The 15,057-nt window shown below is 46.2% G+C and overlaps 1 protein-coding gene across 2 annotated transcripts in view; it reads left to right on the top strand.

The window, feature by feature from the left end:
- LHFPL2 (LHFPL tetraspan subfamily member 2) overlaps nucleotides 1–15,057 on the top strand; it is a 125,620-nt gene that overhangs the window by 105,087 nt on the left and 5,476 nt on the right. Inside the window, exons 1-2 of one of the 2 annotated variants that reach the window (XM_037374219.1) lie at nucleotides 757–831; nucleotides 1,034–1,817. In XM_037374219.1, the coding sequence (XP_037230116.1) occupies nucleotides 1,388–1,817 (430 nt within the window). In that variant the 5' untranslated portion in view covers nucleotides 757–831; nucleotides 1,034–1,387. Of the gene's footprint in view, nucleotides 1–756; nucleotides 832–1,033; nucleotides 1,818–15,057 lie in introns of those variants that run through there. The other variant, XM_037374218.1, reaches the window with a different exon arrangement.

Genomic DNA, 15,057 nt, shown 5'->3' with positions numbered 1-15,057 from the left:
GTTATTTTGAGACCAATATTTGGATCCGAGTTGGAAGCAGTGATCTCTGGATTGCCTCTTGTACTCAGATAAGTGTAACTCTGGGAATGTCATCAGCTACTGTTGAAAGGCAACATAAAGGCTCGGGGAAGGCCCTGGGGAACATTTTGCTGCAGTCCCAGCATGCACAGGACTGTGGAAGCGGGGAATTGAGAGGAGTTGGGAAGCTCGAGGCTGACCAGCAACCGCTCTCGCCAGGGCTCTTGGCCGCTTGGCAGTGGCTGGGGCGTTTCTCCACAGAATGCTGCTTACAGTGCCATAAGTCACCAGGAGCTGCTGGTGTTGGGATCAGTTCAAGACGAGGTGTGTGATGTACCTGCAGGCAGATTGCTTTTCTGGTACAAAGCAGAATATGGAACCCAGGGAAACACCACTCCAAAGGGATGTCACCACGTCACGGGGCAGGCCATCCCCAGCTGCAGTCCTGTGTGCCTGCTCTGTGCCGGGGTTGGTGCAGGTGCAGTCAGCAGGAGCACAGAAGGTGGGAGCGAGGTTCCTTCGTTGCCCGTTGCACCTGGGTGCCAGTGGCACACGCAGCTGTGCCCGGCTTCCATCCCAGAGGCACTCCCTGCAGCCTCCCCAAGCTGAAAGCAGGAACTACATGTCTGTGAAACTCCTTGAACATGTATGAACGTTTTTCTGGGTAACTGCCAGCAACCTTGGTAATTTCAACCAGAGGAAGACGATGGGGGTGTGGTGGTAGGAGTGGGTGGGACTGAGGGCTGTTATTGAGACCTTGGTTTGCTAAGTGCTTGACAAACACCCACAATGGCATGGGGCAGAGCAGATACTGTAAGTATGGCTGGGCAGCCAGAGATTAATCACTCCCGTGGGACAAACCCAGGAGGTTTTCAGCAGGCTCTGTCTGATGGGCCCTTGTTAGAGCTTTGGCATGTTGATGTGGATCTGTGCCAGATCGGGGCTCGTTGTGGGGATGGAAATGAAGATTTTTTTCTCACTGCTGGTGTGTTGTCTCTTTTTTTTTTTCTTGTAGGTGTGTGATGTCAAACAGTGGGCAGTCCTTGTGGCCTCCCCCCCCAGCCTGCAGCGTCATGTGCCAGTATGAATATTAAGAAAGAGAAGAGCACTCCAGAGCTCAGCATCCCAGACAGAAAAAAGGAGGAACTAAACGGAGAGAACAAATGACTGCACTGCTTGCAAAACTTGGGGCTGTTCACTTTTTCTCTAGACAAATTTCATCTTGGCCTTTGTGAGAGAACTGAAAGAGCAAGTAGAGCAGCCACAGTGATTTTCTTTGTCTTTTTTTTTTTCTTTATTTAATTTTTTCCCCCTTGTGCCTGGATTTTAAGACTGTTGGCTGCACTGATCGCAAGCACTGGACATCAATATGTGTCATGTTATTGTAACGTGTCGGTCAATGCTGTGGACTCTCCTGAGTATTGTGGTGGCTTTTGCAGAGCTCATCGCTTTCATGAGTGCAGACTGGCTGATTGGCAAAGCAAAGACTTCAGGCTCCGAGGATGTGGACAACAGAACAGGGGGGTCGCAGGAGCCTTATCATCCGACGCTGGGCATCTATGGGCGCTGCACCAGAATCTCCCACATGCAGCTTTCTAGACGAGACACGCTTTGTGGTCCTTACGCCGAAAACTTCAGTGAGATTGCCAGTGGGTTCTGGCAGGCAACCGCTATTTTCCTGGCCGTGGGAATCGTGATTCTCTGTGCTGTGGCATTCGTGTCTGTCTTTACTATGTGTGTGCAGAGTATTATGAAGAAAAGCATTTTTAATGTCTGTGGGCTGCTACAAGGGATTGCAGGTACGTGTATTTTGAGAGCAACTAAAGATTTTAATTCTGAGATCATTCAGCTGAAGTACAGTGATTCTGCCCTGTCGACAGACAGTCTGCATTAGGCAGACTCAAAGCGTTTCTATATGCTGGTGTTTATTTAAACACAACTGAAATTTATAGCATGTACTACATTGACATTGGCAGGAGAATAGTAGCCTGTGTGCCAAAATGAACTGACCAGTGTTGCTTTTGTTTGCTGTTCAGTTTTTTCCCTCTGCTTGGATTTTTTTCAGTAACAAAAACTTCTCTCCTTTGTTACCAGCAGAGAACAAAGTTTATAGTCATGTTAAGGCAGTCTATCTCCCTCTCGCTGCTTTAGTACTTTTTCTGTGGACCGAAGGCAGTTCTCTCAGTGTCTCAGAGGCTTTATGACTGTGGTGAGAGCAAATAACACCCCAGGGACAAGAACAGCCTGCAGTTGCACACCCAGTTCTTCAGCGTTTTCATGCTAAGCAGCCTCCTTTAAGGCTGTGAGCCTGACAAGCGATGCCTTACAAGCAACCATTCCTTTAGCTAGCTTATTGTTCAGCTGCAGTTACACAGCCCAGTGAGCTTATCTTTTCATTGTCCCAAGTATCAGCTGTGCTTTGCTTGAAAAAAAGAATTGGTTCTAGAGATCTGGTGTTTCTGCTTAAAGCCATGGATTTTACAGAGATTAAATGAGTTAGCAAACTGACACTGGACAGCTGTAGTTACAGAAGTATTTGGCTTTCTGTACTCGCCGGCGAGCTGTGGGGAGAGCCTGTCCCATACACAGGTTTTCATCTTTTGTGCTGTGTGCCTGTGGTGTCCTGGAGGAGGATAGTGGTCTTCTGCCCTACCTCTGGCAGCCCTCAGAGATCTGTGAAGAGGGAGGAAATGAGCAGGGTCACCTCCTCTTTTCCTTTTGGTGGTGCTCTTAAGCAGATGTTTCCAATTCATAACATGGTTTCATTGCTATAAAATTAGGAGATTTAACTTGTTTGCTCAAAATGTGAATCCAGCTTCTCCCCTCCTCACCTCTACTGAGGCAGCCAAACACACCTGTGGTGGCCGTACCTAGGCAGGAAGTGTAATGACAGGTGTTCAAACTTTTGTGAAGCTGGTTGGTTTCATTTGCGTAGTTGAGACCTAAAATAAGCTTATTCTCAACATAACATGGAGAAGTAGGCAAAACCTGAATTTGCTGCCTGCTGCAGCCCTCCAGGACATGCAGCCTGGGTCATGGACCCCGGTGATGCTGACTCCTGAAGCACTAGCACAGTGGCTGTCATCATCATCCCCCTTCACGCATCTTTGGTATAGAAGTGTACTGCTTATTTCATGTCACCCACAATGTAAGGTTTGTGCTTCTGGGGCAAAATTAGATCCCTAAATTGGCTCAAGATGCTTCTGTTCATGTGATAGCGTACAGTTAGCAGATGAATGTTCTGTCGATAAAAATTACAGGTTTTGCTGTAGTCACTCCTGGTTTACAGAATTTACCAGAACCAGTGCAACAAGGAAGCAGTTCTGCAGTGTAGACTAAGCCAGTGGACAGCTTTAGCTCCTTGCTTTCTTACCCTGTAGTTTGGAAATAATTCATGAAACCTGTTTTTCAGGAGATGACATTACTTCTTTTCTCTTGGAGGGGTATTTGTATGAGAGAGATTGGTTAGCAGCGTAAGTAGATAATTGGCATGTCAGACTTCGGTCTGTTGGAAGAGTAACTTTACTTACCATCCCGATACCATCTCAAAATATCTAATCTAAGGTCAAGATTAGCAGGAAGTAGGTTCTTGTATCTTAGAATACTGTTCTGGAGACCATGTATTTGTGAGAAAATATATGCAAAGTCAGTTTTATGTTTTATTATCAAACCAGCTGTACTTGTATGGGACTTGTGGCCTCCAGAATTGAACAACACAGTCGACAAAGCACTTCTTAACGTATTACGGCATAGATCAGTCCTTTTTGAGTTGTACTAAGGATAGAAGTACTTCCCTTCATGTATTTCAGATAAATGACACAGCATGAAACAGGGTAATAGGAAGGTCACTTTACTGAAATTGTTGCTATGAGAAGTACGCCTGCCAGTATCTGCAGCCAGGCGTCTTGTGGCTAGCAACTAGTTTTCTCAAGATTAGTTTTATTGGGTCTGCTGCTACTTTTGTGCCAGTAGCATTACATTATCTGCTTGCTTAGTTGAAATTATTTTTCTTATGACTTATCACAGCTGTTAATTTCAACTTTCTCAGTTACCAAGTTTTGGAAAATGCTTAAACAAGTTGTTCAATAAGAACAGTTGTCAGCATGGTTAATCCGTATGGGGATTATGGTAGCTAAACTAAATCCCTGACCAGAGAGCAAGACGCAACCCTGCCTTAATTGTTTTAAGCGTAAGATCATTCTTTCAAATGGGAACAATTCTGTTTTCAATAAGCATGGGAGAAGAATTCACAAAATCACTTTGTTTATCAACCTGTATCAATCCAGTATTTGCAAGTATGTCAAACATCTCGTTTTCTAAGATGAGATGTGCCCATGATACAGTCATCCACAGTAACTCAGGATCTTGCAGACTTAATCTCATTTGAAATCTCTGTATCTTTGTGGTGGAGATTTAATATAATTAAAAACATACAACAAGTTAATTTGTTCCTGGAATTCATCATGAAAAAACAGTAACAGACACCGGATATATCTTTTCGGTCTAGCAGCATTGGTTGTGATCTGGATGATGCCTGTGGTGAAATTACAGAACAGAAAGGAGCATCATTATGGCCCTTGGACAAACGTGCAAATTCTTATTTAGGTCAACAGGAAGGAGCCATACACATATCTGGTCCATAGAGGGTGGGTTTGGTTGTTTGGGTTTTTGTGTGGTGGAAAATCAGAAATACAAAGGCAGAAAGAATATGTTTAAACTACTGTAATTCCTTTGTTATAGAGCAAGACCTTCCTACCACTTACTTTGAGTCTTCAGTACCTTTTGGAGATGTTTGAGGATTGTTTCATCTGGAAAAGCATCTTTTCTTTGCAATACTGTGCAAAGAATAGAGCTGTGTACCGGAGTAGTTGATTACTACCTAGCAGCAAGAATACCAGGCAGACTTTCATTTGAATGTATTTTTGGGGAAAGTATTCTATTTTTACACTGTGTGAATTGCTTGAAATGCAGAGGCTAGAAGAGGCAGCATGTTATTGTACGGTAGCTGATACGAACCAATTCAAAGTGAATTTTCACAGTAATCATGTTGTTAGAGGAGGTAAACAACTGGTGGTCCCCTATTGGCATATGTGTTTCCAGGCCTTGTTTGAGCTTGGAAACTTTGCTTTGGTGCTAATATAATCTAAACATCATCTGGCCTCAAAGGAGAGTTGGGGGGGAGCTTAGGACAGAGCCTAAACCAGGTTTGGCTCCCATCCCTGACACAGTTTCTTTTATGGAGTTCATCATCACCAACTTTTCTTGGCATTTCTTTTTTAACCCTTAAGGGCATGGCTGGGCAGAGCCACCCGATACGGTGGCAGGGTGGACACAGGCCCTTCCCCGCAGCCGGCATGTCTGGCTGGCAGGTGAGCGACAATCTGCCAGCTACATCCTGACTGCTGGAAGCTAAATTAGCGGCACGTACCTTAAACCCTCAGCAGGCCCCTGTGTTTCCTTGTGGGGAGCTTACGCCATCGTGTGCCTGGGAAGGCTCTGGGGACAGTGGAGCGAAAAGGGTGCTCGTGTGCCAGGAGGGTGGTAGGGTTCAGTTTCTGTTACTCCTGCTTTGCTGTGCTGAGTTGAGGCTGCACTGCCAGCAGGTTTAACGAGAGGGGGTAAAGTAGCTCCTCTCTAAAGTCTTCCCAGAGTGCTGGTGGCTTTATCTGGGAGGCCTCTCATGGGTCACCCTCTTCGCACCACTTTGTTTGCAGTCTGCTGTCTCCTAGCTCAAACACAGCTTGATTAAACAGGTTTCTGACAGAAGCATGAAAAAAAACCCCAAACATGTAGAAATCAGGTTGCATCAGTCAGGAGACCAGCTGCACACCAAGCAGTGTCTCTGGTGTGATCAGGTGAATGCCTGGCTGCATTTTGCTGTGTGGCTTAGCAGGCTGGGCTGCTGGCAGTTAACGACTTTTAACATATATATGGCCAGTCAGACAGAGCAGAGGTTTGTGTCTTCAAAGGCCACTGCATGTGGGCTGGGAGCATTAGGTTCTCCAGGCCACTTTGTTGGAGTCTGTCTGCTTGGTCCCAGATGCTGCAAGTTTAGGCTTTCCTCCTGCAATCCATCAGTTTCTCCTCCAGCATTGCTGGGGGGTGACTCAGCTTCTTCCTTTCCAGGCTCTGGGAGGCTGGTTTTTCCCTGTGGTGCTTTTCCTGGTCAGTCACAGGCAGTGAAGTCTCTTCCACAACACTTTCTGTTTTCAGGTATATCACAAGCTGTCCTGCATTCATTCCTCTGTCCTTTCCATGACTTTTTTCTCTTTTATTACTGTTCATGATTCAATAGTTAAGTGCCAGGAGTGCAGCTTTACACTCCAATGCAAAGAAACTTCACCATTTTCTAAAGTGAAGGGGTTAAACCCACTGTGAAGCCAGGTGTGTCTGTAACAGTCTGTCTTTGCTGCTGGAAGAGTATGTTTTGTATCTCGTGCACTACGAAATAGTTCAGCATATTATACTCATTGGTCATAATTTCTGCTTGGGAGGCGGGGTGATTAGGAAGATGGCCTGAGCAGAGCGTGATGGGAATAATCTGAAGGGGAAGAGGATCTGGAGCTGCTTTTGGGGGTGTATGAAGTAGGATCTGGCTGTGCAAGATGGGCTTGTGATGCATGGGGCCATGGGGCTGCTGCTGGAAGGTAAGGAGGCTGTTGGGAGTTGTGGAGGAGGAAACTGAGGAGGAAGCTGGAGATAGGCCAGGACTTTGCTCAGAGAGGGGATAAAATGCAGAAGGAGAAGCATGCTGCTGTGGAGGGGCATGCGGCTGCAGACACACAGAGCATGACACAAAAGGTTATGATAGTTGTAGTATTCAGTTGTAGGCAGCAGCATGCTATAAGAAAGCATTATTTTGTATGCAAAAGGGCCAGGCTGGTGAGCAAGGAAGAAAGTACCTTGTGAACTCATGTTGTTTCCTGCAGGCAACAGAAGCTATTGCTCAGGAGGGGAACCCAGGCAGGGAGTGCTGAGCGAGAGTGGTTTTGCCCTCGAAGGCAAGGAAGCTTCTTGTTTGTCATTCTAAAACGCAGAGCATGCATTTTTCAAAAAGCATATTTCCTCTTGGATTGAGCTCAGAGTTTTTCTTTCCTGATGCCAGAATTCTGAATTCTTGGGGTGGGAAGAAAGAAGAAAGGCGGGGCGGGGAGGGGGGTGGGGGCAGGGGGAGGATTTCTAATGGAAATCCTGACAGTCTGAACTGCTTTTGCTGTCTGCGGTATAGTGCTTCCTGTAACCTATATGGCCAAATGCCAACATGACATCTAATACACAGTTGGCTGCTGAAAGTTCAAGCGGAGGGAACTGCTGTGTTGGAGTATGCCAGGGAAGGAAAATTGAGTTCAAGTGCTAAATTGCTGTAGAGCCTGAGGGAGAGTATTAGTAACTTTAAAGTAGTAAAGTGAAAATTTCAGTGTTTTGTTAGATTGGTGTCAGCTCATCTCCTGCGCTACCAAGATGGGCATGTGGGAACCCATAGACACCCAGCAAATTGTAAATGGAATAGAAAAATAAAAAGTTGGTTTTCAGTGATCAAGTTTGACAGCTGATTTTCTCAGCAAGCATAAACATCTTCCAACAAACGGTGCTCAGTGTGATATTCTCATGCTACCTGCTGAGAAATACTTTACTGTGGCACATGCATGCTGAAGTCTCTTGCCTCCACCAGTGTAGGTGAGATGCCAAGAACTTCTTTATATCCCTGCTCTGGCGATGCAGGGTGAGAGAGTGCTGGCTGCCCCCAGAGGGGCCTGAGGGATAGCGGGAGGGTAGCATCTTCCTTTCCATCAGATTTTTGCTTCCAGGCCTCAGACCGAAAACCGATGCATCTGTTTGTATATAGGATGCAAACAGTAGAAGAATATTTAAACTCAACAGATTCTATGTTTTCACTCAAATGCAAGAAAAAAGGTGAAAGCGGCCCTTACAAGATGGGGAGCTAACCTCTGCTTAGCTTCTGTCTTTGGTGTGCCTGGTGTGGTGGTGAAGGAAGTTGATGGGTTTGAGTCTTGCTTCTGTCCCCAGTGCAGATGACCTGCACACTGCTGGTGTACAACCCATGAAGCCACCCGAAGTTCTCCCCTTCCTGCATCCCCCCTTTGCCTTCTCACTGATCTCCTCTGCAGCTCCTCCCCGCCCACATCCCCGAGGTCGTCTTTGTGCTGCAGGATTAGTATTGAAGAGGTGTAATGCCATGAAAAAGATGGCCTTGTAGCCCTTATACCTCTTTGCTTAAGCCAAGGCAGGTTGTTGCTTTGGCTTTCCTTACAGAGCTGTGGTCAGGAGGCTGCGGTTTTCATTCCCATTCTGCTGATTCAGCATAAGCAATTGATGGTTTGGAGGGCACAGCACTCACTAGTTGTATGGCAGTGATCAAGGTTATGGTGCATGGTGTGGAATGTACTGTCTTCTCTGCTTCTTTCATGGATGGAATAGTTGACACAGCCTGGTACTTCTTTCCCTGACTCAGGAACCTGCTCAATTTAACCATCCACAAAGTTTCTCATTTAGCAGCTTGGAGCCTTTTATTGAGGTGTCATAGAGCTTCATTGGCTTTTAAGGTAAAATGTGGGAGATGACTAGCCCTTGCAGCTGCGCCTGAGCAGTGGCCCTATGATTGGAGAGGTCTTAGGTTATCTCTGCATTGCTGAAAACTTGTAAACATTTGGCTTTTCCACTTTAAGGTGCTCTATCTTGACTTAATTGCTGGTTAGCGTCTGCTGCATGGAAGCCCCTATAGTGTGGTGACATGACTCCACGTGACTGAGAGGCAGCGAAGAGGCAGTGGTATCATTTCAGGGCTTGGGAGTGACCTTACTTGGAGTCTTGACATCTCCTTGCTTCCCATCTAATGGGGACTCTCACCACATACATACAAATTATTAAAAGCTAATAGCAAATTTGCCCTCCCCACTCCTAAAACCAGGAGTCTGTAGGCTCACACTTTGTTACGGAGAAGTCCAAGCAGTTAGATCACACAAATACCAAAAAAACAAAACCCTGAATCATGATGTCATTCTGCCAAAGCAACCCACATCAAGCTAATAAACTGATCTTATTTTTGGCTTTTTCTGTGCATAGCAAAATATGCTTAATAGTTGAGTCTCTGGCCAGTAGTCCCCTGCACTGTATTCCTGTCCCTGTTCCCACACTCCAGCATCAGTAATGACATCAGAAGTTCATATATGTTTGCATAGGTTTGGTTATGAATAAGCACCTTTGATTTGCGTAATAAGTGGGCAAAGACGCATGAGCAAATGGTATAGTTAATTTACTGTTGAAAAGAGTAGGGATCTTACCCTTGTCCTCAGCGTGGGGAAGGCAGTGGTTAAGGAACTGCTTTTTCTTCTGGTAACTGCTTACCCTTATATTACACCAAGACAATTTGAAAGGGAAAAAAGTATATACCTGTGCAGGTTTTGAGCCATTAAATGGTTGTGGTTTAAACTGTTCATTCTCCTGCCTCAGCTTCTGGTGTGCCAGGTACGCTGAAATCTCTATGTGGCTGCAGTCTCTGCAGTGTTGGCAGGTATGGAGGTACATACCAGCAGCCATTCCCACCCTCAGTGGCCGTGCTTCCTATTTATCCCAGATCTCCTTTGCTTATGCGAGCCTGCATTGAATGTGGTGGTGTCCTGATTTTGGCTATGATAGAGTTAATTTTCTTTTCACTAGCTGGTACAATGTTGTGTTTGCTATCTAGTATGAGAATAATGCTGATAACACGCTGATGTTTTCAGTTGCTGCTAAGTAGTGTTTATACTAAATGAAGGACTTTTCAGCTTCTCATGCCCTGCCAGTGAGAGGCCTGGAGGGGCACAAGAAACTGGGAGGGGACACAGCCAGGACAGCTGACCCAAATTAGCCAAAGGGATATTCCAAAACACGGGGTGTCATGCTCAGTGTATAAACTGGGGGGAGCTGGCCAGGGCTGGCTGATCACTGCTTGGGGACTGCCTGGGCATCAGCCAGTGGGTGGTGAGCAATTGTATTGTGCATCACTTTAGTTTTTTCCTTGCATGCCTTTGGATTTTATTCATCTCCCCCTTCTCCCTCCTTTTTGTTACAGTTATTATTGTTGTTCTTATTATCATATCCTGCTCCACTTGGATGTGCACAAGCCTGTGGGGCTGGATGGGACTCACCCAAGGGTATTGAGGGAGCTGATGGAGGTTAGCCAACAAGGGCGGGAAGGAGGATCTGGAGAATCACAGCCCTGTCAGCCTGACCTCAGTGCTGGGGAAAGTTATGGAGCAGATCACCCTGAGTGCCGTTGCATAGCATGTACAGAATGTCTAGAGGATCAGGCCCAGCCAGCATGGGTTTATGAAAGTCAGGTCCTCTTTGGCCAACCTGATTTCCTTCTACAACAACATGACCCACCCAGTGGATGAGGGAAAGGCTGCGGATGTTGTCTGCCTGGACATTAGTAAAGCCTTTGACACCAGCTCCCACAGCATTCTCCTGGGGAAACTGGCTGCTCATGGCCTGGATGGATGTACTCTGCTCTGGGTTACAAGCTGGCTGGATGGCCGTGCCCAAAGAGTGATGGGGAATGCAGTTACATCCAGCTGGCAGCCGGTCACCAGTGGTGTTCCCCAGGGCTCAGTACTGGGGCCAGCTCTGTTCAGTATCTTTATCGGCGCTCTGGACGAGGGGATCGAGTGCACCCTCAGCAAGTTTGCAGATGACACCAAGCTGGGCAGCAGCGCTGATCTGCGGGAGGGCAGGAGGCTCTGCAGAGGGGTCTGGACATGCCGGACCGATGGGCCGAGGCCAGCTGGATGAGGTTCAAGAAGGCTCCGTGCCGGGTCCTGCACCTGGGTCACACCAGCCCCACACAGCGCTACAGGGCTACAGAGCCTGGGGCAGAGCGGCTGGAAAGGGCCTGGTGGGAAAGGGCCTGGTGGGAAAGGGCCTGGGGGTGCTGGTCGGCAGCCGGCTGGGCATGAGCCAGCAGTGTGCCCAGGTGGCCAAGGAGGCCAGCAGCACCCTGGCTTGTGTCAGGAGCAGTGTGGCCAGCAGGGCAAGGGAAGGGACTGTCCCCCTGCACTGGGCACTGGTGAGGCTGCACCTCGAACCCTGTGTTCAGGTTTGGGCCCCTCACTGCAGGAGGGACGTAGAGGGGCTGCAGCGTGTCCAGGGAAGGGCCACGGGGCTGGGGAAGGGTCTAGGGAAGTCTTCTGAGGACTGGCTGAGGGAACTGGGGCTGTTCAGCCTGGAGAGGAAAAGGCTCAGGGGGGACCTTACTGCTCTCTGCAGCTGCCTGAGAGGAGGATGGAGGCAGGTGGGGGTGGGTCTCTTCTCCCAGACGACGAGTGACAGGATGAGAGGAAACAGCCTCAAGTTGTGCCAAGTTAGGTTCAGATTAGGTATTAGGAAGAAAGATACTATTTCCCTTCATGGAAGGGGTGGTCAACCATTGGAAGAGGCTGCCCAGGAAGGTGGTTGAATCACTGTCCCTGGAGGAGTTTAAAAAATGTGTAGATGTGGTGCTGCGGGATATGGTTTAGTGGTGGACTTGGCAATCCTGGGTTAATGGTTGGACTTGATGATCTTAAAGGTCTTTTCCAACCTAAATGGTTCTATGATTCTATGATCATTATTATAATTAATATTATTTTACTTTATTTTAAATTGTTACATTATTCTTGAATTCACCCACACACACAAGTTTTACCTTTTTCCCGATTCTCCTCCCCATCACTGCGGGGATGGGGCAGGGAGCAAGTGAGCAGTTGTGTGGTACTTTGTTGCTGGCCTGAGTTAAACCTTGACAGGTGTCCAGGTAGGCATTGATCTTAATGTTACAGATTTTTCTTCCGTTTGTGGTGCAGCATTTCCCAGTGGGCCAGAAGCCGTCTCCAAGACACTAGGGCTTGTAGGATCTCTCCTTTCTTTTTCGCTAAAGACCTAGCCTCTGGTCAGCTGCTTGCGTTTGGTGGGTCTGGCAGTCGTCCAGGGGGATGGAGAGCAGCAGCAGAGGCAGGTCTGAGGCTCTGTGGTTTGAGTACTGTAAACAGCACTCCCTTCAACGTCTCAGCACAACCCTCACCCCTTTCCTACAGCCAGCGTGGAGTGCTTGAGACCACCACGTCAGCTGGCTTGAGCCGGCCTCATTAGCTCTCATCTGATTAAAATGGGATTACTGAATGATTTCACAGGGCTGAAGGTCTCATCTGATTCAAATGGGATTAGTGAATCATTTCACAGGGCTGAAGGTGTCTGTTACACAGCGGCTGAGTAGGAGGCCATCACTTTGGTTGTCTGTCAGTGGATGAAGCAGTCAAAAGGATGCGAATGGTGACCTGGTAGTATTCCTGCTGGGTAGGGCTCTATCAGGGAAGGTCTGCGTATGTGAAAGCCTCCTTGGGTTAAGCTAGCATAGTACATTTCTACAAATACTTCACATGTGAAATTGTTCAGGTAGCATATTAACACTTTGGAAATATAAGCAATAAAGACAGGGTTATTTTGCCTGGCTGCTGCAGTGCCTTTGGGCTGCGCCTTAATCCTCTGTGGTTGCACAGATGAGAATGGTTGATCGGGATCACTGCCACTGAGGAAAGCACCCTCCTGCACTGCCTGCATGGTGTTGGGCAAGGCTAATCCCTCCCTGCCTTCACCCTTAACTTCCTCTCTTGAAGTGGTGTTGCTCAGTTGTGCTGCCTCATGGAGCCTGTTGCAGTGCCACCTCATTGATCACAGCTGCTTAATTTCCTGTTTCTTCAGCAGCATTTAAAAGCTTTTTTACTATTTCCTAGGAAATGAGAAGATAGTTTCAGGCTCTGCAATGGAAATTGGCTTTGTTAGTATATTCTGTTGTTAATATGGCACAAGAGCAACTGCACAGGAGACTGGCAAAACTAAGTAGCGTGCCTTCGCTTGGCTAAACAAGCATCTGCCTAACCCCTGTCAAAGGATAGAATGAAAAAAGATTTTACTCAGGTCTGACCCCAGCACATAACGTGACATACAAATGCCTGCAGTGATAGACCAGTCTGTTGGTTTTCCATTATGTTAGCCTGTGCTACTGCAGTGTTTAAAAACCAGGAGGAGCAATTCCTTGCTGCAGTTCCAGGCCCTTAGAACGGGTAAAGTTCTTGATGCACAAATACAAGAAGGCTTCTCCTGTAGATAAAGTGTTATTGAGCTGTTTTCAGAACATTGTGGCACAACAGTGTAGTCTGCTGTATTTATATTGATATTTCACAATATGCTGTAATGTTTTGCTTTGGTGTTTTAGGAGAAAGGAGTTGCTTTTACATCATTTGAATATGGAAGGGCCAATGTTTACTAGGTTGTTCTTAACACTTTCTGCAAGTGGGTAATCAGAGACTGACAATAAAACTTTATGTGGGCAAATTGCCTTCAGTGAAAGAAGGGGAAGATGTCCTCTGGAGACAGGCTTGTACCAAAGAGTTTTAGATGAGGTCACTGGATAAAAAAGTCATTTTAATAGTTTTCTGTTGTCATTCCTAGGCATCTGGTGGCATTGTGTAGCTTTCTTTCAGACCTCTGTTTTAAGGAATCCTTAAGAAATCCTTAATTTCCTCTTAGGAAAGGTAACTGGGAGCTGGCACCAACTAACAAAAAGGAAAAAATAATTATGAAAAATTATCATACTGATTTAAAGAAGTGGGGTAGAGCTAATTAAGAAGTAGGAACAAGAGTTATGCGTACAGAAGAAGCTGCCGTCCCAGCAGAGCAGCTGTGCTCAGAGACAGGGTTAAACGTGGGACAGAGCAAGCCTGAGCTCTGCAAGCCTGTAGACAAGTGCAGTGGGAAACAGTTTGTAATGTTTGCAAAATGAATTTGTTCCTTCCAGCAGGAGGAACAGACAGCAATAATTCCACAGGTAGATTGTCTGTGAATTAACACTATGATTTACTGTACGTCAGCATGAAGTGAAAGTATTTGTGGCAGAAAACTTTTCTTCAGTCAGAGCACTCAATTTTTGTTCTTCATTCTTTCTCTGGAGGATTGGCTTCTCTTCAGAGACACTGAGACAAGAGCAAAAACTGATCTGTTAAGAAAAAGAGATCTGTCATTAGTATTTATTGTCCTCCTGCCAGACACATCTCAAAGCAAACTGTCAACAGGAGATAATTGTTGTTTATCAGATTATGATGACATAAAATTATACAACACACAACTGAACTTTGTACTTTAAAGTTTTCAAGTCCATAGTGAAGACTTTTCTCCACATTTTTTTTTCATCTGTGAGAAGATAGCTGTAGTTTATCAAAATATGACCTGTAATAAATACTTCTCCAGAAATTGTTGGTACTTTTTTGAAAAAGTTCTGATTCAGCAAGGTCCTGGTGACTACACTTGACAGCAGTGCTGCAGCTTTTTGGGGGGTCTGAGTTTTGGGTAACAGCTTTTCAGCTTGGGGCATGCATACCATGAACCAGTAGTTTTCAGGAGTTGTTCAGTGCTCTAGTTTTGGTAAAAAGAGGTGGATGTAGCTTCTCAGTCCTGCTTGTGATTCAGCCCTAAGCCAGGTTTGCTGTTAATCACAACCAGGACTGAGTTTGTGAGTGATGGACTGGTAAACTTGAAGAACTTCCTTGTTGGCGGCAGCTACACTGGCATTTCAGATCTGGCTTCTTAATCTGATGATGGTGATTTTTAACTACCAAAGGGCTTGTGATGACTACAGAGAATGGCAACTGTCCCATACCTGTGTACAGTCAGAAAAATACGTAGTGCAGTCATGCCAGTTATGCAGAACAGGAAATTAGTGATGAATAGGGGAGAAGGAACTGCTGGTGTTTAGTCTGAAACGGCTGCAGGGCTCAGCAGGATGAAAACGCGACTTATCCAGGTCTGTCCAAGATAAAGCAATACTTAATGTAGTTTGGCCAATCAGACAGGAAACACTGCATAAAATTTGTCACTGGTTCTTAAATGTAAGCAATGATGAAATCCCTTCACAGAGAATAGATACCACTCACTAATGGATTTTGCCGCCCCAAAGAATAATGACATTTAGTTCATTCATGCCCATGGTGTTGTGTCATCGTTAGAAAA

The sequence above is a fragment of the Falco rusticolus genome, chromosome Z (assembly GCF_015220075.1).
Source record: "Falco rusticolus isolate bFalRus1 chromosome Z, bFalRus1.pri, whole genome shotgun sequence".
Classification (NCBI taxonomy): Eukaryota; Metazoa; Chordata; class Aves; order Falconiformes; family Falconidae; genus Falco; species Falco rusticolus.
This window is presented reverse-complemented; position numbering and strand designations above follow the sequence as displayed.